This window comes from Neophocaena asiaeorientalis, unplaced genomic scaffold, assembly GCF_003031525.2.
Source record: "Neophocaena asiaeorientalis asiaeorientalis breed wild unplaced genomic scaffold, Neophocaena_asiaeorientalis_V1.1 scaffold114, whole genome shotgun sequence".
In the NCBI taxonomy this organism is placed as follows: Eukaryota; Metazoa; Chordata; class Mammalia; order Artiodactyla; family Phocoenidae; genus Neophocaena; species Neophocaena asiaeorientalis.
Window position 1 is genome coordinate 8,863,196 of NW_020173116.1, and position 25,203 is coordinate 8,888,398.

The following is a 25,203-nucleotide window of genomic DNA, read 5'->3' on the forward strand; positions in this document are numbered from 1 at the left end:
CCTGGCAGCATAATCCCAGGCTCTGGATCCAGCTGTGCCTAATGAGTGATATGAATGTTTTGAGGTTGTTACTTCAGTGATTCAGTGCAAGGGAAGCATTTCTTCTCCAAGGAATCAAACACAATTTATTTTAGAACTAAACAGTACAGACTGAATAAAAGAAAGTTTTATCCTAAACTTTCAAGATAGACAGTTTTCTCACCAGGCACATGGTGATTTTAACAGTCCCGTTAGTGGCCTTCACAATATTCACGAAGGATGTACAAACTGTGTCATTTGGTTGAGAAGTCAAGTTTGAAAATAACAATCTTTCCATTCTCTGTGCTTCAGAACAATTCTTAAAACACATCTAGTATGTTCGTAGCTCATAACTATTCAATTAAATTTTTCTTCTAAAAATAACTTAGAGCAAGGGAAGCATTTACTTCATACATACTCATCCATTTTCTTCAGTGTTCCATGGAGGAAGAAACTGCTCCAACCGAACAGATGTAACAAAAAGTATGTTTCTTATTTTGGCTTCTCTGTTTTAATGACAGAGAAAATCCTTTGTTGTTTTCATCTTGGTTTCAACATAGTAGTATCAATATCCTTTTCTTCCCCTGAATCTTGATCTGGCATCCAACTGAAAATAAATATACAATTAAATAATATTCTGGACACCATAATTAAACACAGATTTGGTAACGGGTGTCACTATATGAGAGAAGTAAACCAGTTTCCAGCACACTCAAAAAGGCAATGGTCACAGCTCCCAGGGGGGGTAAAAAAAAGATGGTGTTAAAAACGAAAGTTCCATTTAAGGTCACAATAAGGATTTTCTTCTTGAGTCCAAATTTCATTTATCTTTTTCTCTGAAGTACACTCAATGTATGTTGTTCTTCAAACAAACTTGACTTTCTAATTAGGTTTTGTTTGGGTTAATATTCAAGTGTTTTTTAAATCTTTAAATAGTAACTGAAAAGAGGAAAGAGCCTTGAACAATGTTACTGACACTTTAGTATTAAAAGTCCTTAAATTACTACTCACAGGTCAATTCTGTGTTCTTTCACTTAAGCCTCACATGCAGCCACTTCTTAAGGGTGGTGTGGTAGTGCAAAGGGTCACTAGTCAATAGAGAAGGCAAAATTGCATAGACAGTCAATACCACTTCCTAGAAATTCCATAGGAAGGAATTATTTTAGAGTTAAACCCTATTAATGAGGACAACACAGCCAGTGTGGGACAGATTGCTATTTCTTCATCTGAGCACTAGATAAAGTAGCTAAGAGCCACATTTTCAAAAAATAAATAATCTTCAAACATGGGAATCATGATCAGGATGATGAGAAGCTTATATTAAGAGGGAACAGCCGATTCAAACTCACCATCTCACCTTCACTCTGGGTCAGACACTCACTGTTTGAAATATTAAGCAAAATTACCAGCACAATTTAAATTATTTTGTTTCAGGTTTTTGCCAAGAGTGCGTAAGTTCCATCAGTTAAGTGTGAGGCAACTCCACTGTGCTGGAAGACTAACAGTGAGTCACCGTCTTAAAGGCTGCAAGAATCTCTAAGTCTGCTAAAAAGTTCCCTATACTGCTCTTTCTGGGGTCCAAAAGCATGAGTGAAGCTCTGCCTTGTACTGATACTTGAAATGGTCAGAAGCACGTTTACTTTTTATTCAAGATGGTTACAAATTTCTGCAGAAGGTAGATAAATTGTGGAAAATTTTTACATGTTCTGATTTCTTAAAGTTCTTTGGAGATCAAAGACTGATGTTCAGGCCACGAATTACAGGGAGTTTATTACAAATTCAATCATTACGATTAAAAAGGACAACTCATCACCTCTTACAGTAACTGTTCTTTATAACTTCTCAATTATTTAAACATGATCTGACATTCTTGAAAGATCTAAAGGCTTGCATCTTACATGGGTAACAAAACTATGTGAGAGAAGGCAAGAAAATCCTCTTTTCTTACATTAAATGATGGGAAAATATGGCAAAGAACTGTGTCACTTGAGAAAAGAAAGAGAGCATGGCTAAATTTAATCTAACTTTACACCTCCCAGGATCTGGTTAGTTAGCAAACATGCTCAAGTTCTTGTCTGGCCTCCCAGATCATAATATCCTGTATTCTTCTGCTTCTCCTATCAACAAAAAGGAAGGGATCTGAGTGCTGTCCCTCAACAAACAAAAGCAGGTTCAAGTCCAAGTTACTGCTGTCTTTAGAGGGATGTCCATTTTTCTGATTTCGTATTTTCTTTTCACAAAGAGAAGCCTCCTGGTTTCTATTCCAAAGATCTTTGTAGATCTTTGGAATCAAAGAACACTAGAGTAGAAACCATGAGATTTGTAATGTCCTCTTAGGCTGTCTTTCCACAATCCCTCACTCTACAAATTCAAACACAGACACCAACATCTTCTCCTAATCACACCAACATGTAAGGCACAGTGCACGCACTGTAGACCCCACATTATGGGTCTGTGTGTAGCTGCCAAATGACCCACATACACAGTGACCAACATCAACTGTGCCCCATCTACACCTGCCAAGACTGAACTCTCTCTCTTTCAAAAATCCATGAAGTTTAGCTGCTGTGGTTAGCATAACAGCAATAAGGAAACAATCAGCTGTGGGTGTGCATGAATGCCACCGCACATTAATTCACTGGGCAAGAAAAAATACATCCTTTTTTCCAAGTGATATCACTGCAACCTATTTATAATTACTAAGTCACTCACATATTTAACTCCACAGAGCTAATTTCTATCATAAGCTTTTAAAAATCGTTAGCTACTTACCACTGATCTTTTACACTCAAAAAATGAGTATTTCAAAGCTTTGCAGTTTCCTTCCTTCAGACACTGCCGAGGGGATTTTCCTTCCTATGACACATAAAACAATATAAATACCTGAAAAATTTTCTCACAAAGTACAAAATAACTGTCCTTCTGGAAATAGTTCTTTTTTAAAAAGTTAAGGAAAAGCAGAAAACAATAATATAAGAAATAATTCATAATTCATTTTGACTGTTGGTACTTAAGAAAAAAGGATAGAATGAAAAAATATGTAAAATAATTTTGGGGCACTTTAAGGGTGCCCTTGAATTTTTGAAAACACTGGTTTCCATGGCATTCTTTTCTTCAAAATGTTTATATAAAAATCTAGAAACTGTTATCTTCACCTCCTTATGTGTAAGAAAGGGAAAGAGTAAAGGTGAAAGTAGTAACAGGGTTTCTTCAGGGTTTTTAAAACTTTCACACTCAAGAAGTCCTAAAGACAGAGAAGAAAGTAGTGTGTGTGACACAGGTGCAGGAGAGAGATCAGGAATGCTGTAGTGGTGAATGGGAGGGTTTGTTCTGGAAGGTAGTATCAAGTGGCTTTAAAATCTCCAATTACAATATCGTTTTAATGCAAGCAAGTTAATCTCCAACACATCTCTGTGTTTTCCCACCCCCTACTGCCACAGTCAAGCTCTCTATTCTGAGAAGCTCACTGAGTAAGAATTTGAAGAGGAGAGTGAGATTTTAACAGAATTTATATATACTTGGAAGGGAAGATCTGCCTGGGCCCAGTGTGAAATTAACAGGTCTTTAAGCAGTGAAAGCTCATAAGAGCTTAAGAAAAATGGATTAAACCATTCCCTTTCTGCCATCAAGACAGGACAGTGCTACAAGTACACATTCACAAGGGAAGTGCTTATTTCTGACTCTTAACAAGTAAGACTTTAAAAATCACACTTGACAAAGTAACTGCAAAACTAGATTAAGAGCTAAAATTTAGTAGTATTTTAGTAGGTAAACATGGGATAGAAATGACTTCATTATCATATCTTCATTATCTTAAAATATTTTGAACAAATTTTCTGCCATAAATTGAACACAAAGGCACTTAAATATATTGGACACAAAAGCATCTACAGAAAGTGTATTTCACAACTCAAAGAAGCAAGATTAAAATTTAACCACTGCAAAATTTCTTTTTGAACCCCCTACCCTACTAATTTATCTAGTAACTAAACACTCACAAGGACTAATTTATTAAAAAAAAAATTCAGAACTGTCCTACATCAGTTTAGCAGGAGGTTAAAAAGTAAATACAAGATATTCCTGTCTACACAGAGTTTCAAACAGCAGGTAGGAGAAGGTATACACATGCTAATGTTCACTGGCAGTGTGAGCAAGTCACAAAGTGGGGGAGGTAACGGGGAGGGGGTGGGAAAGGTGCTGAGGGGGTTCCCGTTTCCCAGGACTGTAAATGCATAAAACAACATCTGGAAAAAGGAGACTGAACTTGAATTTTCTGAATCACCTGAGGTTTAATGACATTAAACTAACTTGCAATTCACAAGGGAAAAAAATCAAAACCTTACATTTTATTACTGTTAAAGAAATAATAAATAAATCATATACTACTCATAAACTTTACCTTTATGCAGTGCTTCACGATATAAAGGAAGATCGTGAAATCTTCCAACTCGAAGTGAATTCCAATGCAAAATGAATCAAGCAATTTTGTCTGAGAGTAAAAATGACCCTGTTCCATGTTAACTTTAAACGCTCAAACAGCCCCAATTAGGTGCCCTAAAGCCTGAACAGCTTTAGTGCTGGTTCTCAACATTTCAGAAAGATGTTAATGAGGTCGGCTAGAGTACTACTTAAGTAGAAAGCTCTGGTGTAACTTAAATTTCACCTGCTCTTCATTATCAAGGATTTCCCCTCAAGCAGATTTTGACACCCCAACTCCACCACTGCAATCACTCTCCAAAACCTTTATTTTGCAAGTTGCAGTCACACTCCTAGTTTTTACTGTGAAAAAAGCTACAGGGTACCACATCTCCGGCATTCCTGATCCCCAGGAATCCTGGCCACATTCCAGACTTTATGTCTGTTGGACCCTAGATTTGAATTGTCATCTACATCAGTGAATCTCAAAAGTGAACCAGAACAGAGTAGCAAGCTTCCCTGCACTATAATGTTCCTCCCTCAAACTCTGTAATGAGGTTGCCCACATGAACAACATAGAGATAAAACACTATAACTATACAATAGACTGGGGCTTCCCTGGTGGCACAGTGGTTGAGAGTCCGCCTGCTGATGCAGGGGACACAGGTTCGTGCCCCGGTCTGGGAAGATCCCACATGCCGCGGAGCGGCTGGGCCTGTGAGCCATGGCCACTGAGCCTGTGCATCCGGAGCCTGTGCTCCGCAATGGGAGAGGCCACAACAGTGAGAGGTCCATGTACCTCAAAAAAATAAATAAATAAATAACAAGGGGACTATAATTTCAAAAAAAAAAAGACTGTAATTTATAAACTGATGCTTCCCCAAACCGTATCTGAGATGCCATCTTTTTCACAAGCTTTCAACCCATACTGCCAACTGCCTACCGGGAAGATCCATCTAGATACTACACTTAAGAGAGAAATATTACTTCATCTTCCTCCACCTCCACCCCTAATGGCAGATTGCTAATTGCCCCCTTAATATTCACTCTTCCTTTTGAGTGGGGCATATGGCTGAGCTAGATTTCCCAGCCACCTTGCAGCTGGGTATGGTCATGTGACTAAGTTCTAGCCAATGGGATATGCAGGGAACTGAAATGTAAAACTTCTAGGTTGGTCTGTAATGGAAAGTGGCTTGCCCCACTTTCCTCCCCCATGTTACCAGGCCTGATGATGTGGAAGCAAGGCAGTCCTGGACCATGAGTGGGAGAGTAACATCCTAACTCCCATCACAGCACCTGACACCACCAATCAAGTGCTTAGGTCCATGGAAGACAGAGAGGATCAGACTAGACCCTACTTATAGGCAAACAAGATAGAGAATTCTCTCTTTTAAGCCACTGTTATTCTGGGTCTCCGTAATATTCGTCTGAACCTATAACCCAACTAAGACACTCCCAAGCTTATTTGCCTTCTGAGGTCAAGACTGGTGATTCCCAAACATGGCTGTATCCAAGAATCAACCTGAGACACTTTTAATTTACAAGGGAGATGGGGAGAGCAGTGGAATCTGTACTTTTAAGCGCTCCACCTCCATCTCCAGGTGATTCTGATGAAAAGTCAGTAGGTCTGGAAGCTGTTAAGAGACACAAGGGAGATAACTTGTAATTGAGTTCCTTGGGCACAGTTTCAACTCCCAGGAGTCAGAATCCTAAGAAGTTTATCCAAGAGATGCCTTTTGAATCTGCTTTTTCCTTGTTTCTCTTCTCCAGCCCCACCAGAGTTTACATCCTTTTCACCACTACCCTGAGTTTCTCTGAGCCCCTACAGTTCCTTGGCTATCTCTCAGTGCAGCCCCAGAACTAAGTATTTTATGTTTAATTCCTCCCTAAAGTAAAGTCTAGCAGCTTTGCAGGTGGGTTAAAGATTGGCAAGGAGAGACTATAGCATCATCTGCCAAAAGATCAGATTAATTTCTTTATTCAAGGAGCTGAGGTGGCCATACACAGCAGGCATATACCTCAGCAGAACTCCCCTTGGTCTTGAGTTCCTAGTGGGGAGGGGTGGGCTAGAGCTGCCGGTGACACCATCCGAGAAGGTAGGATATCCGCCTGGGTTTGCATAACTCAATGTTTTGCCTCAGTATTGCCATTTTATAGTCCAGTTAAAGTGACCATTCAGGATGAATTTAACACAATCTGTCAATGCACTTCTATTTAAGAGACTCTTTATATGAAAACACCACGTTTTCCTAGTTGACCAAATTCAGCAACAAAAAGGCCACATGCTCAGTGGGGGAAAGCAACATCCATGCAATGTGTCCGGGTCATTACGTCTGCCTACACCTTCCGAGCTTCCCAGAGATCCAATTTCTACAATGTGTCCCATTCATCTGTAGGTCCCCTCAATCAGACCTGGCACTCAAATGTTTGCTAAATCAATCAATCACTGCAAAAAACCAATTTGGTGTTCTCCTTGCCACCAGTATTCTCTTCCACTTCCAGGGTTTCTTTCCTCAGTCCTACTCTGTGCCGGAGCTGCTCACTGTGACACCCGTCACCCATGGCAACCGTCCTCTCAAGCCTTCCGGCACATTCCCCTTCCTCCAGCCTAGCAGGGCACCAGCTTCTCGTGGGCCTGCCACATCTCCATGATTCTGCACGTGTTCTTTCAGATTCTCCCCACAAACACTACAGCCTCCACTCCTTTACTTGATAAACTACTACTCATCCTTTAAGACTCAAAGCAAATGTTACCTCCTCCTGTGAGAAGTTTCCAAATTCTCAAGCAAAATCAGTTGCTCTCCACTGGGTGCCCGAGGCATTTTGCTCCTCTACTCATAAAACAAGTATTTACTCAATGCTTACACAGCCCTTGCCAAAAACAGTGAACCAAATGTAAAACATGAATCAGCAGAAACACCAATATAGCCTCATGGCTGATGTCCATTTTCGCGTAGTTTTCTTTGAAATAAAGGCAACTTTCTGAAATTACATCGCCTCATGGCTGATGTCCATTTTCGCGTAGTTTTCTTTGAAATAAAGGCAACTTTCTGAAATTACATCTCCGAAAGCAAAAATAATTGCACCCAACGGATTGCCCTCTCATCAGGCGTTGGTGAGCAGAAAAGGTACTTGTGCTTTGGTTGGGTTCAAGGCCAGAACCCAGGTTCCCCAGTCGACTTTGAACCTCTCTGCATTCACATTGGCTCCTGAGAAGACCTGGGGCTGTAGTGAGGGAAAAACAGGAGAGCAATAGCTCCCATCACAGCACGTAAAACCACAAGATCCACGGTAGGGGGAGCAAGATACAAAGTGGCGAAAATAAAGAGCTGCCTCATTTACAACTTACGCAGGAATGCACAGAACTCAACTCAGCAACACGTTCAAACCAACACAGGGAAGGCAGAGAATCTATTCAGCCACCACTGAACACAGAAAGGAGAATTTACTAGGCAATACAGTGTGCCAGGTTCATGTAATTACCTGCTAATTTACTGATTCTTATTTTCTAGGGCTCAAGAAACCTTTCTTATTCTCCTTTATGCCTCCAGAACCTAGCAGAGTGGCAGCGGAATGTTTCTCGACCCGAAATGGTTTAACCTTTACAAAAACCCAACGGGGCGGCACCGTTCTCTCCAATTTCACACCACCTGGGAAATGAGGCTCTGACAGTGGATGCGCCCAAATTCATTAAGTTGGAGCTGCGTTCGACACCCAGGACGGCGAACTCCGAGGCACTTCTCTTGACTATCACCGCAGCCGGCCGAGAGCCCTCCGCCGGCCCCGCCTCCCCGCTTCGGGCGTCGGTCACCCGAGCGCCCGGCCGCGCTACCTGGAGCACGCAGTCCGACTGCAGCAGGCACGTGCCGAGGTCCTCCTTCAAGCCCGCGCACGCGCCGCCCTCCGGCTTGTCCTCGTAATAGCGGGGCATGACTGTGCCTTCCGCCAGCTGCTATCCAGACCCGCTCCACTCCGCGACGGCCCCGACTTGACAGGACGCCAGCGACGCCGCGGCGGGCGGAACCGGAAGCCGCAGCCACCACTTCCGGCGGGCGCGGGGCGGACCTCGGGGGGGAGGCCGAGCGCGCGGCGGAAGTGGGTCACGTGACGCGCCGCGCCGCGCCCCCAGCGCCGACGACGTTGTTGGCGTTGTTGGGAGGGAAGTTGGCCCCGCGGCAGCTGGGCTCGGAAGCTGTGCGGCGGTGGCGGGTCAGTTTGGAGCCGGTGGAGGCCGCCGCGGGGCTCCAGGTGAGGCCTGCCGACCGCCCTGTCTGCGCGCGACTCGGGCTCACCCGGGGGCCGTTTCCAACAGCAACTCGCGGCCCCACGTCACCCGGCCCTGGAGTGACCGCGCCCGGGTTCGGGTGCTCGGCCTGCGGCGGGGCTGCCAGACACATTCAGTGGGGCTGGTTACACTTGAATTTCTGATACCAGCAAAGAATGTTTTCGTATGCGTATGTCCCACGCAGTGTTTCGAACCTGCTGATATTAAAAATTACTCTTGTATCTGAGATTCAGTTGTAACTGGGCGTCCTGTGTTTTTATGCTAAATCTGGCCGCCCTACCCGAGGCCCCGGGCCGGCGGGGAGCCGTAGGGCCCGGGAAGCGCCGCCGGCGTCCCGGAGGAGGCCTGGGGAGTGGAGCCAGACACTGGGCTGCCGGGGCGGGGTGTGAGGGCCGGACGGTGACCGGCGCTCCCCTGGCTTCAGACTGGTTGGACCAGAACTCCCACGCTGTCGTTCCGCTGCTGAACTAGTCAGGAAGTAAAACACTGCATTTGAGTTCTGCTTTGTTTTTACGTCACATAGTCATGAACGAGTTGCTTGCTGGTCATGCGCTGATGGACCTGTGAGATAGGCCATTTATTTTACCTCGTCGGGAACATCGTTTCAGTTTGGCTTCAGCAAAGGCTTTCTCTTAAGGTCTTGATGGTCGAGAGCCCACATGACAGGTGGAGTTTTGAGCCAGACTGCCTGAGTGCAAATTTTGGCTCCATCAGTATCACTGCTCCTGCCGGGGAGTGGGAGGGAAGGGGGAAGCTGAGGATTGAGGGAAGTGAAGTGTGGGGAAAATGTGGACCCTATGAAAGTGTTCTTATGAAGGTTCAGAAGGGCGTGGGGTAGCCCTTGCCTGAAGTGCAGTGATCATTTCTGCAGCCTCAGAACCAACTCCACTCGCTTTTGAGCCCTGACTCTACTCAGGGATTGGAGCCGACTGTAAGGTGACTTCTCTCATAACTCACAAGAGGGGTGCTAGTAGCTGACAGTTTCTTCGATGACTTGGAATAGAATTTTTTTTCTTCGTCCATCTAGGAAGATGTTACCGAGTACTTCAGTGAATTCCCCAGTGCAGGGGAACGGGGTATTGAGTTCCAGGGATGCGGCCAGACACACAGCTGGAGCAAAACGCTACAAATACCTGAGGAGGCTTTTTCGTTTCCGGCAGATGGACTTTGAGTTTGCTGCCTGGCAGATGCTCTACCTGTTCACTTCCCCACAGAGAGTTTATAGAAACTTTCATTACCGGAAGCAGACAAAGGATCAGTGGGCCAGAGATGACCCTGCTTTCTTGGTCCTGTTAAGTCTCTGGCTCTGTGGTAAGTGTCTGTCTGCAGGAGAGTTGAAGAATAAATGAGCGTTTCGGGTTGGGCTTGTCATTTGGAGAATCTTTTGTTATCAGCATGTTGTGGGTCACAATTTGGGGATCTCTGCAGCTGTTTTCTTCCTCTCTGAAGCCTCAGAAATCTCACAGGGAAGAAGGTGGTATTCTTCCTGATTTTAAAAGTCCCAAGCAGGTGCCAGAGTCAACTGTTTCCTCAGAACTTTCAAAAGCAGAGGACAGAGTCACTCCATGTCTTTTAACTACCATGACAAATAAATTGATACCCAAATGCAAACTTACTGTGAAAAAGGACTCCCGAGGTTGGAAATTGCATTTCACCATCAGGCCAGTCCAGAATGAGAGTTCTGAAAGTACCAATGTGAACTTGAGAAACTGCTTTTAGTTCAATAGTGCAGTGAAAGGGTCTGAGCCGTCTTTAGGGTGTGAGTGCTGCTGTGTTCTGAATGCTGGGGCTACCCTGGTGAACCACAGACGGATGGGGGCCTCCTCAGTAAACTTCAGATATCTCAGTGGTAGTTCTGTGTTCCAAGGTGGTCTGCATTTCTTAATCAATTACATTTAACACACCTTTGGGGTTTACGTACCTGTCTCCCACACTAGAGTGGGCATCTGAAAGGCAGAGACCATGCCCTGTACCCCTAGAATCTAGCAGAGTGCCTGAATACATCTTGTAAATCTTTCTTTCAGTGTCCACTATAGGATTTGGCTTTGTGCTGGACATGGGATTTTTTGAGACGATAAAGCTGCTCCTTTGGGTTGTATTCATAGACTGTGTAGGCGTCGGCCTTCTCATATCAACCTTAATGTGGTAAGTACGGTTAACTTTGGTTCTTCAGATGCTGCTGTAGAGCCTCCATTTGCTTGCTTCAGAGAGTAGCTGATGGAAATTGAAACAAGATAGATGAACTGAAAGCATCGATTTAGGCTGCCAGGATTAATATACCTTGTCCTCCTGTGTTGGTACCTACATCAGAAAATACTCTAAGGGGATGGTCTGCTGTGTCAAAGCACAGCAAATAAGTGAATTGAAGTAATGATTGTGTCGTATTAACAAAAATTCTGATTTTGCAAAAATATTATGCAGTTAGCCAGTTCTGCTTAAGCTGTCTGGATGACGGTACACTATTCTGCCTTTGCCAGTGGGTCACTTCCAGAGTTATAAGATGCAGAGGGTTATAGTATGGAATCTTACTTTGCATCTTTGACATGAAATGAAGTACACCTGAAAAAGGATTGTTTTGGTTAAAATTTTGGTGTCTTTCTTCTGAGCCACACACGTGGGTTTTATTGACTGGGTTCTCAGTCTGACTTTGTCTGGGTTTGCTGTACCAACAGTAGTATACTGAGTATAAATCTGGTGTTTGGTTTTTCAGCCTTCTCCCTGATCAGTACTCCTGTGGGGCTGGCGGAAGGGGTGGATGTGTGGGTGAGCTCAGCAGGGGCCCGGTGGTGGTGGTGGTCGTATGTCAGAGAAAACACTGGAACCTGAGTCACAGAGAGACCTGGGTTCAAATGCCAGCTCAGTCATTTACTGTGTACTTCTTAGCTCCAGTCTTCTCTTTTGGAAGATGGAGTTGATTATCTATTTATGAGGTATTTGAAAAGATTGTGGTATGAAAAGCACTTGGCATATAGTCTGTGCTCAATAAATGGTAGCTGTTAACATTTTAAGCAAGATTCTGAGACGCTAACCTCTGATGATACCAACCTGTTATTTTGCTTTGTAATTTATGACTAGTCCAGTACAGGTCTTGTATGTGCTAGGTAGTTGGAAAATGCAATGCATCATTAACCTAAGATTCTAAAATCTGGCCTAAAAAGAATACTGCTAACCAACGTAAGTCACATACTCATTATCAAGATATCCAAGGGAAACATGCTAGGTGAAAAAATTTCAATAAATAAGGCTTTCAGACAAATAGTTTGTAGCTGGCATTCTGCTTTGAACGCACTGCGGTTCTGCGATCTGGAGGGTCACAGAAGCCGGGAGTTTAGTACCTTTAGTGTGAGTCTGTATCATAGTTTGAGTTCATTGGAGAAGGACTCAGTATATTTTTGAGAACCTACATTGTGCTGTGAATCGTGTGACGAACCAGAAATAGAAATCATGCGTGACTCCAGTCACGCCAGGGGTGCCACAGAAGCCAGCATGAGGAGGCATTTGGGCAGATGCGGTAGCTGATTCCTGGCACCAAGTGTGAAGGCAGAGAGGTGTGGAACAGCGTGCCAGGTATGGGAGCATAGGGGGCACTGCATGGCTGCGAAGGAGATGGGAATAGAGAAGTTGGCCCTAAATGCAATTTAGAGAAAAGAACTGGACTTCAGCTCATAGGCTGCATTGGGAGTAGGAGGGAGGGGGAGCGGTGGGGAGCTTGGAGGCTTTGAAGTCAGAAGTGCAATCCAGTTCACACTTCAGGAAAGATCCTCTCTATGGCAGTGGAGACGGAGGAGCTGGAGAGAGTGGCTAGGCTGGATACAGTCGTGGGGTCTGCACTGGAGCAGAGGAGGCCAGGGCTGCTGCGGTGTCACAGAAGTAGATGAGGGGAGGGAAGAGCAGGACCCGGGGCCTCTGGGATGGCCTGGGAGTTTGGGGCTCAGCAGTCAGTGGCCGGTGCAAGTGAAGCATTCCATGTTGGACATGTTGAGTTCAGGAGGTTTGTTGATAGTGAAGTGAAGGTTCATTGGCCCCTGGGGTAAGTGACTAGGAAGCTGCAACAGTCTGGCCGAGATGAAGACATGACTGGCATTATTAATACGGAGGTGGGAGAGGAGCACGACAGCTGTCTTTGAGCTCTCTCAGAAGGCGTGTCTGTGTTCTAGGGGTGAGACTCGGAAGGAGGCCGGAAGCCTGGAAAGCAGCCATTCAGGGGCTAAGCAGAGAGGTAGGGGCAGTAGCAGGACCCCAGAGTGGGAACTTGAGTAGTGGGCTAGATGCTTATTCCATTCATTTGAATGGCACAGGTTCTCAGCTCAAGTGGAAGGTGTTCTGGTGAGCCTGTTTGCTCGATCAGAGCACTATTGTCTTGCCGCTTTCAGGTAACTGAGTACAGGATTGCTTTTTTAGTATTGTAACACCTTCTCCCTCGTTTCCTTTTTTTTTCTATTTTTATTTCCACTAGACATAGCATTTTCTTAACGGTATCCTCAAAATGAAATCACATGTGGAAGAGTCCATTGAATTTCCACAGCTGTGTTTATAATACAATGATCTTTATTGTTCTTTTCCTTTGACAATCTGTCTTTCTGTTACCTGGATGTCTGTCTTCTCATTCGTTCGTCATTTAACGGAACGATTAGGCCACGCTGTGGAACAGAGACACCAGCTGAGTGATTGTTCCTGTGGCCGGAGACACCGTTGGCCCCTCTCTCCTTACTGGTTCCTCCTGACTCCCTGACCTTTCCACGGGGAGACCCAGGTCCTAGGCCTTGGACTGTTCTCTGCGTTCACTCTTTGGGTGATCACATTTGGGTTCGTGGCTTTTAATATCATCTACACACTGATGAGGTTATATCTGCAGTTTGGACCTCTCCTCTAAACTCTAGACCTTCTCTACCTCTTACTCCAGACTGACAGGCATCCCCACCTCGCACCTCAGTCTTCCGTTTGTTTAAGGCCAGAATCTCTCAGTCGTCCTTGACTGATCTTTTTTTTTTGTACCCTAGCACTCAGGTCTAGCACTAGTCTATCTAGTACATCTAGTCCTATTGGCTCTGCCTTCCAGCGGTAATATATCCCCATGGCAGCACCTCCGCTGCTGCCACCCTGTTCATCTCCTGCTTGCAGCAGCCTCCCATCTGCCTCTCTGCTTCCACTCTTGTCCCCAGAGTCTGTTCTCAGACCGGCAGCCAGAGGAACCCTGTCAGTACAGTAAGTCGGACGTTCTTAGAACTCCACAGTGACTTCTTATTCCACCAAGAGTAAAAGCCCAAAGGTCTGACAGTGGCCACAGGCTCTATAAGGTCCGGCTCCCGTTTGTTTTCGGATTCCATTTCCTGTGTATCTTCTCACTTGTCCCAGGCACTCTGCGCCCCTCCCGCATTCCTCAAGCCTGCTGGGCCCTCTGCCACCTCCCTGTACCCCCCACCACCTCTGTGCTTGGACTCCCCTCCGCCTGGAATGCTCTGCCCCGGGGGATTCCCATCACTGCCCTTGGGACTTTACCCAGATGTCACTCTCTCATGACCATCATCATATGTAACATTTCAACTTTGTATTCTCTGTCTTTCTGTACTGCTCTGTTTTTCTCCATGGGACCATCTGACAGCTATTTGTATTGTTGTCAGACTACTCCCCGAGATTGAAGGCAGAAATTTGTTTGGTTTACCGCTGTATCTCCAAATGTCCAGAATAAAGCTTGGGACATAGAAGGTAGTCGGTAAATATTCATAATTAATTTCATTGTACTATGAAATAAATGTTAACTTTTCAGGTTTATCTCTAACAAGTATTTAGTGAAACGGCAGAGCAGAGACTATGATGTGGAGTGGGGCTATGCCTTCGATGTGCATCTGAACGCTTTTTACCCTCTCCTCGTCATTCTGCATTTTATCCAGCTTTTTTTCATCAACCGTAAGTAGCAGTTACTTCTCAACACATTATCAAAAAGTCTTCATTGTACCCACTGAAAAGAGATTCATTGTATGCGTCTCTTCCGCAGATGTCATCCTAACGGACACATTTATTGGATATTTAGTTGGAAATACCTTATGGTTGGTTGCAGTTGGCTACTACATCTACGTAACTTTCCTAGGATACAGTGGTAAGTAATTGCGTTTTTTGGTTGATTGACAACACAACAGGGAGGGGAAAAGTTGCAGCAGTAATTCAATTAGCTTACTTTCATGGAGCTCTTACAGGCACTGTCCCAGGTGTTTTAGGAATTCTCCCATTTAATCTTTACAGATACATGGTACAGCTTTACTTGTCCCCATTTTTCAAATGAGGAAACAGGCACAGAGAGATTAAGTAACTTACCCATGGTCACGCAGCTAGCAGGTGGCATAGCTGGTATATAACAAATTTTATAATTTCAAGGAACCATGTTAAACCATATTGATGCTGTCCAAGTTACTGGCAGGAAACCCACTCAGTTTCCTCTTCCTTTTCTCCGAGGCCTTTGGGTTCTGGGTTACCGGCAGTCAGAGTGAGGAAAGGGTTGGGTCCAAGGTGTGAGCATGTTTAAAACCTTTGCCTCATTTTCTGTTTTATGATTGTGGACTGGGGGAGCTTTGAAATACTCTTTATTTTGTAAATATCTGTGTTTAAAATAGATGAACCCTGCTCACAATTCATATACTGTACCCAAGCCACAGTACACAAAGTTCACCTGTCAACAGGGAGATCGTGGGGCTCAGGAGCAGGGGAGCGCCCAGGGGTGCAGAGGTGGTTACGCGTCAACGGCAGCAGTGCCTGCTCAGCAGTCTGGGCCTAAGGCCAGGTGCCAGGCCACCTGCTGGACTGGGGAAGCTTAGGGATGAGAGGTTCTGTAGATAATCGCAGAAGATCGGGCCCAGCTTCTGCTGAGCTCAGGACGTTTGTGAATTCATTGTTATATCCTGCTGTCGATTCGTTTTTCATAGTATGAATGAGAACCATATTGACAGTATTCTTCATGTATGTTAAGAAACAATCACTACTAAACAGAGTTAGATTAGATCTAGAGACCTTACTTACGATTTGTTAGCATTATATTCCTAGCCCTTCCTTTCTTGTCACTCTAGAGGATCAGGCTCTTACTGTAAAAACAAGCCACTTGAACTCACATGTGACTGGCTCCAACGGTGAGAGCTTCCCACGCTCGTCCCCTTGGCTTTGCCAGGAACCACTGAAACGCCCCTGCCACCCACATTGTAATACCTTGTTTGGGGCATTGGGAGTCCTTTCTCTAGTTCAGGGGAAATGTTTGTGACATGTTATATTCAGGCTTCTAATGAATTTTCACGTTTTGAGAAAGTTTTAAAATGTCATTAGCACACTGCCACGTTATGGTTTCTCAAAGTGGATTTTGCATCACTCTCCTGGTAACTCCCTGTGATTTAGAAGATTCTTTGAGCACAGCTCAGTTTCAGTTTGAGGACTACTTGTATGAGAAATATTTAGGTTAGAATGCATGGGGTAGGGACCCACTAACCAAGCCATGAGCAAGAAACAAACACGGATATCTGAGGGTGGATTTTATATGTGAGAGTTTCAGTTCTTTCCTAAAGTCTGGGATACTAGTTGAGATCTCACCTTCTCAAAGTGGACGTGTAATGCTTTCCCCCGTTGGGAAATCGCAAACAGCTGAGAATTGGGTTTTTTCCTATAACATCATCCATCTCTGTTGGTACGTTAGGATGGGAGGCTTCTGAAGCATCACAGGTTTCAATTCACCACTGCGTCCATTAATATTGGTGATGTTTGACCCTCACTCTTAACCTCAGTCCTGGATTTGCTTCTCCTTCAGCCTCTGTGCTGAGAAACCTCTGCTCGGTTTCTTCACAGCCATGAATGAGAAGGAAACAACACAGAGGAGTAGTAATATTGCTCTGGCTGCAATATAGCATCGTCAGTAAGATGCTTCAGTAAGAGTCACAGTATGTGTTGCCTGCTCGGCCCGTCGTGCTGTGGGGGAAGCCGTCTTCCAGAACGCTCATTTACTAGTCCTTTACTTTTCCCACCAACGCATGTGGGTTTGCTCCTTTTCCAGCACTGCCGTTTCTGAAAAACACAGTGATTCTTCTTTACCCGTTTGCACCTCTCATCCTGCTCTACGGACTGTCACTAGCGCTGGGCTGGAACTTCACCCACACACTGTGCTCCTTCTACAAGTACAGAGTGAAGTGAAACAGGGAGCCTCTTACGTCTTAGGTGCGTCAACAGTATTGGTGAGGTGGTGATTTTTTGTGAAACTTGTAAATAAACTATCATTGTAGATATCTTAAAGGTGTAAAGTTTGCAAATTTGAAGAAATATATATGCTAACACCGTTATCTAGTACATTCCTTAAAACTAATTAAATGTACATTTCTATAATAAATATTTTTTAAACTAAAGCATGTATTTTATTCTGCACAGAGAATATATGCAAAGTACTAAGGGCATGCGGAAAAGAGAAAGGTAAAGCTTTTTAATATGAATTATTTTTGAAAGTATCCATTTGGAGAACATGGTAATAATGTTTCCCCTTCTCCCCTCCCCCACCGTTACTGACAAGGTACCAAGTCCAGCCCCATTTCTAATGGGCTGCATTTTAAACTTTTATATAAGTCACAGGATCCTAGTGTAACCTTCAAAAGCCTCTACTTGTAATTCAAATAGGAATCACTGCACTACAGGCTCCAAATATCATTAACAGCCACTGTTCACGCAAAAAAAAAAAAAAAAATTACCCAACAAACAAAATACAGTAGATCGAAGAGGTCCCCGGAGGCTACTCTTACTCCAGGGACTGTATAGTAGCATACTCAGGGTCTGAGGGAACACCTGCGTGACACTGACAATCACAGTCTTAACACCAGCCTGCTTTTCTTTTTTAAAAGACTTTCCAAAACCCACATATCAAATCCACGCCTGTTTTCTAACTGAAAACAGTACCAGTAAACTATTATTATATCAGTGTTAAGCAAAACTAATAATAAAAAAAGCTTGGTACCCATAAAGTTTTTACCTGTTTATTTGTATTAGGAGTCTTGAATTCAACATGGCTTTTTAAACTTCTTTATCTCAAATACACATGAACGGTTGTGGCACAGAGAAACAGTGATGAAAGGCACAGTCAACAGGACTAGTTATCAGGTTTTCAGTTATAGCAGCAAATTTGAAAATAAATAATCTGCCTTTAAAAATCCAACAGGTACCTAAAATATTACTACAGAGATTACCCATTCAACCAATGGAGACATTGTAAGGAAAATATGTACAATACATTTACAGAGAAAAAACATCTGGTTCAACCTGGTAAAGCAGTTCCTCAGGCAGCTTCTCCCAGGGGTGCTTCCAGAAACACCCCAATTACAAAGACAACCTTTCAAAACAAAGTTTGTTCTCAAGGAGAAATGTTTCAGTTTTTCATTCCATAAATGAAACAGTTGTTACAGTTTAATCAGCTGATTTCTAAATCTGTCTTAGAAAATGTGACTGTCTGCACTGGAATGAAAAGTATCAACTGTGCTGGCAGTGCATCTTACAGTACTGTCGATATCCACTATTTTTAAGGCTCAGAGACTATGTCTTCAAAAGGTATTTTCACCCAATTTCAGCCAACACTGAGTATTTCAAATAAATAATGGAATGCTAATCAAACTAAAATACCAAACCTTTGATTCCAGGGCAGTTTGCTAATTACTAACACCATGAAGCTACTAGGAGCAAGTGACACATTAAACAGCTTCCCTCTTGTACTGAATGTTCCCCACAACACACAATCCTTAATTTAGAACAATTTTAGCACCACTCTTCCTAACATTTTTCCGCACAAAGTGTTTCCCACTCAACATTCAGTTCACGTTTTTGAACGACATCTAAATTCTCAACTCACACATAACTGGAGTGCCAGCTCTTTCTTGTTTGTTCCTCTGGAAATGCTCTAGCTAGTGCCCAAACAGGTGAAGCACGTGTTTCAGGTAAGAAGAGAAGAGTTTCTATATAAGCATTGATGATATGGGTATGTATATATGTATATATATAACAAATCTTTTGTTGTTGTTTTTTAGTGATACTGTAGTAGTGGTCTCTTCAGCACTGTAGGTTCACATGCATTGAAGAAAAGTAAGCATATTAGTTATCATGGCATGTATCTGTTAAGATTAATAATTTACAACTATCAAACTAAATTTCATACACTATAAACACTGCTACATAGCTTTGAGAAGTTTCCTTTTCTTTAAAGAGATCAGATGTCAAAGTTCTCTTTGGACCTCAGATATGATTATGACTCAAATTTCTGACCTTTCAATAATGTTAGCCTCTCATTTTCTTTCTTTTAGCTCAACTTTTCTTACATCAGGGCTATAGCAATATAGTAAAAGAAGCACAAAAAGTAATGGACAAACCAAAATTAAACTTCATTAGCAATTAATGGCTTGGAAGCAGAGAAGCATTTTGAAAAGTATTCCCTAAGTACAAAAATTTGGTCAGCACGTATAGGATTTGATCTGTGCTTAGACTATAAATTTTGGTTAAAAAAAAAAAAAGTCCTTCAATACAGAGTAGATTATTTGGTCTCTACATAAAAGCATAAATATTTTTTTTCTCTTAATGTCTTAAAATATCACTGTTCCTCATTCTTAAATAACTGACAGGCTCAGAGCAGCCTAAATCAACATAAAGTGACACCTATTCCAGGAAGAAGATTCCTTACTCACTGGATCCTGCTCCTGCAATCTCATGCTAGCGGTTCCTTCATGAAACGCTACAAAGGTGCTGCAAGTTTTTGCCAACAACCTGCCAAAGAGGATTAACTGAGGTCTCTGGGAGAGAATCCCAGATGAGGCCTGTGTATATGATCTGCTAGTGCAAGACTTTATTCAATAAGTTTATCAAGAAATACCCAACATACCAGAGGGAATCAAGTAGGAAGCCTTCTCCGCTTCACCTCTTTTAAATATCGTGTTCATTTTCTATTGCTGCATAAAATCACGGCAAATTTAAAAGCGTAAAACAACACCCATTTATTATCTCACAGCTCTGTAGGCCAGAAGTCCAGGCAGGCAGGACTGAGCTCTCCGCTTAGAGATTCACATGGCTGAAATCCGGTGTTGGTGGGGCTGAGCTCTTAGCTGCTGGAGGAGAGTCCACCTGCACACTCCTTCCGGTTGGTGGCTGAGTTCAGTTCCTGTGGCTGCAGGACTGCAGTTTCCATTCTCTTGGCTGTCAGCTGGGGCCTCTCAGCTTAAGACCATCTGCATGCCTTCTCATGCGGCCGCCTCCATCTTAAACCAGCCATGGTGCCGCAAGTCCTGCTTTGAATCTGACTTCTGCTGACAGCCTGAGAACACTCTGCTTTTAAAGCGCTCACCTGATTAGATTAGCTGTCCCCAGATAATCTCCTTTTTGCTGTACAACGTAATTATGGATCATACTCACAGCTTCCACACACACTCAAAGGGTTAGGATATACAAAGTCATTGGGCAGGGGGGTCATCCATGGAATTCTGGCTGCTACAAACATTCACTGCTATTAATTAGAGCAATCTCTCCAAACATGCTGTTTCCATATAACCACACTTGTCTTTGAGGACAGCACTGTTGGAAGACAACTTTTTTCATTATTATGACATATTTAAAAAGAAGCCTCCATAGCGTTGCTGAAGTTTTTAAAATAACACCTTCTAATTATTTACTAATGCAATTGACTTTAAAAGCTTGTTCAAAGACATCTCCAGCAGCCGAATTAACCTTCACGTACGTGTCTAGAGGCTGTGGGCTAAATCCACGTGCATTCACATTTCCCAAAGCTTGTCAATCACGCAAGTTTTGGAACCTCATCCTCAAGTTGTCGCTCTTTTGGGACTACATAGTAGGGACAGTGAATGCTGTAAAGAACGCAGGAGACTTAAAGAACTTAGAAACTGGATCTTAGGATCCTGGAATCAGGTCCTCAACCTTCTCATCTCACCCGAAATACTCATCATCGTTTGCACTACGATATATTCTGCACGTCTGCCTTTAGCCTCGTGATGGGAATTCAGTATTCTGGATTCTGAAATGTTCATGTTAGCACTCTTGACACACTGCTGTGCTGCAGAATTTTCTGTGATGATGGAGATGATCTGTATCTGTGCTGTTTAACCCAGTGGCCACTAGCCATAGGGAGCTAGCGTGACCGAGGAGCTGAATGTTTTATTAATTTAAACTCAAATAGCCGCCCTGTGTCCAGTAGCTACTGTGGAGGGCAGTGCAGCTCCAGAGACATCATGCCATATACATACGTAAAAATAAAATTAGTCCCGCCGTTTGTACTTTTCCCCACTCACTCTGGGTAAAAGTGGTTCAGTGTCCACTCAAGGTCAAGTATGTACCTTCTCTCGTTCCAGGTCCCCTCATCTTCTGTCCCAATACTTTAGTCCCTAACATGACTCTTAAGGGCAACCACTATAATCGCTTGCTTGAGGCAAGCCTGGGTGCTTCTAATTGTCTAGTGGCAACTGGGGGAAAGGAGAGTGCAGCTAACACGAGGGTCCGTGAGCATCTGTGCAGCAGAGGAAGCTAGGAAGCATGACTTACAGGCTTGCCTGCAGGAGCCTGACATGTGGCCAGAGTGATTACGTGTATGTGTACACACACTCGCCACAAAGTAGACAGCTGAGTGTGTGTGTGAGTGTGTGGCAAGGACAGTAGGCAAAGAGAGTTAAGAAAAAGAAAGAGGAGTGTGGGCTGGAACAGTTGGTCCCCTTCCCCAGACGCTGCCTGGGCACCTGCCACGTGTCAGGCACTGTTCCGGGCTCAACGAGGCCCTGGTAACAAATCCATGGGGAGGAAGGAGTGCACAGGAGAGTCCTTGGAAGATGGATAAGATTTGGCTGAAAGTCTTCTCAGGAACAGGAGGGAGGAGCTAAGCCTGGGAGGGGAGACTGAGCACAAAAACAGGACAAAGCTGGCTGGGTAAGTAAGGCTCAGTCTCAAGACTGAGACACCCAATGGCCAGGAGCTGCAATTACTGTCACCTCCCTAGACTCTCAGAGCGTGGCCTTTCTTCCTCAAATCAGAGTTAGCTACTTGGGAAGCAGGGAAACAAGGGGATTCCTCCAGATTTTTACCTCCGGATACTTATTTGTTACAGCAGTAATTTAGTATGTGAAGCTGGTGCCACAATTTTGTAATGAAAGGCTTATGCTTTTGCAGTGACATTTCCGTTAGGCGCTGGGCCAAGGAGATTTGGGAAGGAAATAAAACGTAAGTTAAAGAAAATAAAAAGTAAAATGTAAAAACCTCAATAAAAATTTTTAACTGGACTCGGACATAAAGAAATCATTGTTGGCAACATGTAACTTTTTAATCAAGAGATGTAACTAAGAATTATTCAAATACAGAGTAATGGAAATAACTGTACCCTATCAGTGTTTCCCAACCTTTTTCACTGCATAACCCTGCACAGAAAACAAGGCTGTCTGGAAGCTGTTTGTTCAGCCTGCTGGGTAACCAGGTGACGCTCCTCCAGGCTAAAGGCAACCAGCTAGGACCTCCAGCTGCCAGAGGCCTCAGCCACTGGCTACTCTGAAAGCTCAAGAGATTCAAGCTCTGCACACCTGTAACCGCCTGCAACCCACCTGAGGACACCAGGCTGGTTGGGAACTGATGTTGATAATTCATAATTTTGTAAAAGACTTTTGTAAAGATCACCGATTGCTAAGGCTGATAATATTTTTGTTTATAGTAGTGATATCATGTGGAATTGCATGTTTAAGAGCAATAAATACTCTTCAGATGCGAATTTACTTACAAGTTCATAATGCAATAGAATAATTTTGGAAAAACATACAACTGTTACAATACCTTTCACCAAAAAACCAACATTACAATTTTGTTTTTCTTTAAAATTAAACCAATTATGACTCATACAATAGCATAACCTAGAAAACGTTTTGTCAGAACTCACGGAGTGCAGATATAAAAGCATCAAGGAAAGAGAAAATGCCTCTAATTCATGGATTAAAGACAAAGATTAAAAGAGAAGAGTCTGTCATTTTACATATCAAAGGAAATGTAATGACTTCAGTCTATGATAATTTGGGTTGACTGCGTCACCCCTGCACATTAAAATTTATCAGACTGATTTTTTGTGACTACATACACAGTATAGTAAAATAACCCTCAAAAAGGACACTGGTCTTTAAAATCTTGGCTTTAAGGAATGACAAATGCCTTTGAAAATATTTTGTTCAGAATCACTGTGATTATAAAAGTACTTCAGTTAGGAAATCAATCTAGAATCATTCTTAAATGGCAGTGCATTTGAAAAATGGCATTAACTTGTAATGTCTGCATTTCCAAAGAAAAATATAGAAAGAACTTAAAAAAGCAAGGTAACTGGTTTTCAAAAAAAGTATTGATTCAAAAATTTACTGCACAAAAATATGTACTTCTTAAGTGTTTCTAATAAATTAACTCCGTAGCATTTTATGTATGTGTGTGTGTGTGTGTGTGTGTGTGTGTGTGTGTGTGTATATATATATATATATATATATATAATCCCTGATAATCTATAAAAGAGGGTCTATAATATTAAAATAAATGGACTTCAAAAGTACCCCCTTCATAAAATGTATTTAACATTAATTTTTCTCAAATTTTAAGGAATGTAACAATATGTACAACTCTTATGTATTAGTATAATACCAAAATAGTACAAGTCATATTAACAGGCTGTCATAACTGTAAAATGTCTGAGTCAAGTTAAAACTGGAGGACAGCTTAGGTTCGAATGAATACAATTATCCATGGAAGATTCATTTTCCAAGTGGAAATGACAATCATCTTATCTACAGTAGATTTCACAAGAGGTAGAATTCAAGTTACCAAAAAACGGTACATGCTCAGCCACCTTTAATCAACAAATTCACAGGGAAAAAATGTGTTGGTTTCTTAGGAGATAGTCAGTTTGTGACTTTTTTAATATGAATCTGAAATACAAGATAGTGAACAGCATGAAATGGCAATTTTCAATTCCAAAAAGGTCTTAATTATGAAATCCAAATGCTGTAAAAAATGTAGAATCTAAGCAGTTTCACTGATTTAATATATTGTCTTACCTCATTAAGAATGGCCCAAACAGCAGAATTCTGAATAACTGAAAGTCGGAATGCTGAGATGGGGTTTAGGCTGGGATCCACCATTCCTTCTGCAACACCATTCTCAAATTTCCCTTCAAAGTAAAAATCAACGCTCATTGGGTAGACTGAAACAAGCACACATAAATTATCACTGACTTAAAGCAGGGAAGGAAAACACCAAAATATTTCTAGTGGATGTTTTTACACAAAGAGCATGGGTGAAATTTTTCCTTCTTTCTACCTTTATTCAACTTTTAAACGTTTCACCAAGTAGTATATGCTTAAAAACATTAGAAGCAACCTATTGAAAGAGGCAGAGCTATATATTTTCTTATTGCAAATTAAAAAAAAACAAATATATTTGTTCTTACATCAACTAACACAAGTTTTTAGCAAAATGTGACTTACAAACCTTACAAAATATACTCTGTACCATCTTTCAGTCTGATCACTTTGAGGATTAAGTCAATAGTAACAAATTTCAGTGCTTTAATTAGACTCACAACTGTTGGCCTTGAGCAGTTTCCAAGGTCACATCTAGATGGAATTAAAAGGTGATACCTCCTCAAGGCAGTTCCAACATAAAACTCCATTATAAATGATAAGCTCAAGAAGCTCTCCTGTAAGGATAAGGACCAAGAAGTTCTATAGAAGATAACATGCTCAGTACTCAAGTTTTCTTGCTGTGAGGAAACAGCAAGAAAACAAAACAAAAATGCTACTGAAAAAGTGACAGGAAAATGGTTTGTTCTGAGCCACACTGCTCTAAGCCAGGGATAGGCAAACTTCCTAAAAAGGGCAGATAGTAAATATTTGGGGATTTGTGGGTCAAGAGGGCATCTGAGAATATCATCCAGGTACTTGTATAGAAAAAGAGAAAACTAATTTTCACAAAATTTTTATTGATGAAATTCAAAATGTAATAACAACTAAGTTTTTTTTTTTTTCTGCTAATACTAAGGAGCATGTAATTCCTTATGGGGGGATAATACTTAAATTAACTGGCATTCAAAGTTAGTGTTCCTTATCATCGAAATCGATTGCAAATGTTCATCTGTTAATGTGGATCCATAATGAGATTTGATATATTTTATCTTGAATGCTTCCTTTCACACAGCCTAGATACTGCAAGTATTGTTATGAACCCACAAGCACATGATTTTAATGGAGCACGTCCATGACTTGGAAGGTATCTGCGTAAAATTCTATTAGATTCTTCTCTTTGATAATCTGCCTCATCACTACATTGCAGACGAATCACCTTCAATCAGAGGTTGGGGGAAGCTCCTCAATTAGCTTGATATTATTACTTGCAGTTCAAATAACGTTAATAGTCATCCAAGTGACCTGAATGCAATATAAGTTTTGCACATAAGCACTGCTTTGTCTTGTGCT

At 42.5% G+C, this 25,203-nt stretch overlaps 3 protein-coding genes across 7 annotated transcripts in view; 1 reads left to right on the top strand and 2 right to left on the bottom strand.

The window, feature by feature from the left end:
• Positions 1-106: 106 nt before the first annotated feature.
• COA5 (cytochrome c oxidase assembly factor 5) lies at positions 107-8,474 on the bottom strand. The gene is made up of 3 exons (XM_024743856.1): positions 8,267-8,474; positions 2,791-2,874; positions 107-625 (listed from the first exon to the last, which is right to left on the bottom strand). The coding sequence occupies exons 1-3, from the start codon at positions 8,363-8,365 to the stop codon at positions 584-586; spliced, it is 225 nt and encodes a 74-aa protein (XP_024599624.1). The 5' UTR covers positions 8,366-8,474; the 3' UTR covers positions 107-583.
• An 84-nt stretch (positions 8,475-8,558) lies between these two features.
• Positions 8,559-17,694, top strand: UNC50 (unc-50 inner nuclear membrane RNA binding protein). Of its 2 annotated transcripts, none has more exons than XM_024743855.1 (6): positions 8,559-8,682; positions 9,747-10,030; positions 10,744-10,864; positions 14,487-14,626; positions 14,715-14,816; positions 16,541-16,734. In XM_024743855.1, the coding sequence occupies exons 2-6, from the start codon at positions 9,751-9,753 to the stop codon at positions 16,597-16,599; spliced, it is 702 nt and encodes a 233-aa protein (XP_024599623.1). In that variant the 5' UTR covers positions 8,559-8,682; positions 9,747-9,750; the 3' UTR covers positions 16,600-16,734. The 2 variants fall into 2 exon arrangements, with proteins under 2 accessions (XP_024599623.1, XP_024599622.1); XM_024743854.1 differs by lacking the exon at positions 16,541-16,734 and adding an exon at positions 16,746-17,694 and having other exon boundaries at positions 8,561-8,682.
• The window catches only part of MGAT4A (alpha-1,3-mannosyl-glycoprotein 4-beta-N-acetylglucosaminyltransferase A), a 102,719-nt gene continuing 95,210 nt past the window's right edge, over positions 17,695-25,203 (bottom strand). Inside the window, exons 14-15 of one of the 4 annotated variants that reach the window (XM_024743852.1) lie at positions 23,788-23,900; positions 17,695-23,658 (exon numbers count right to left, since the gene is read on the bottom strand). In XM_024743852.1, coding sequence (XP_024599620.1) covers positions 23,632-23,658; positions 23,788-23,900 — 140 coding nt within the window. In that variant the 3' untranslated portion in view covers positions 17,695-23,631. Of the gene's footprint in view, positions 23,901-25,203 lie in introns of all 4 variants that reach the window. The other 3 variants (XM_024743851.1, XM_024743849.1, XM_024743850.1) reach the window with 3 other exon arrangements.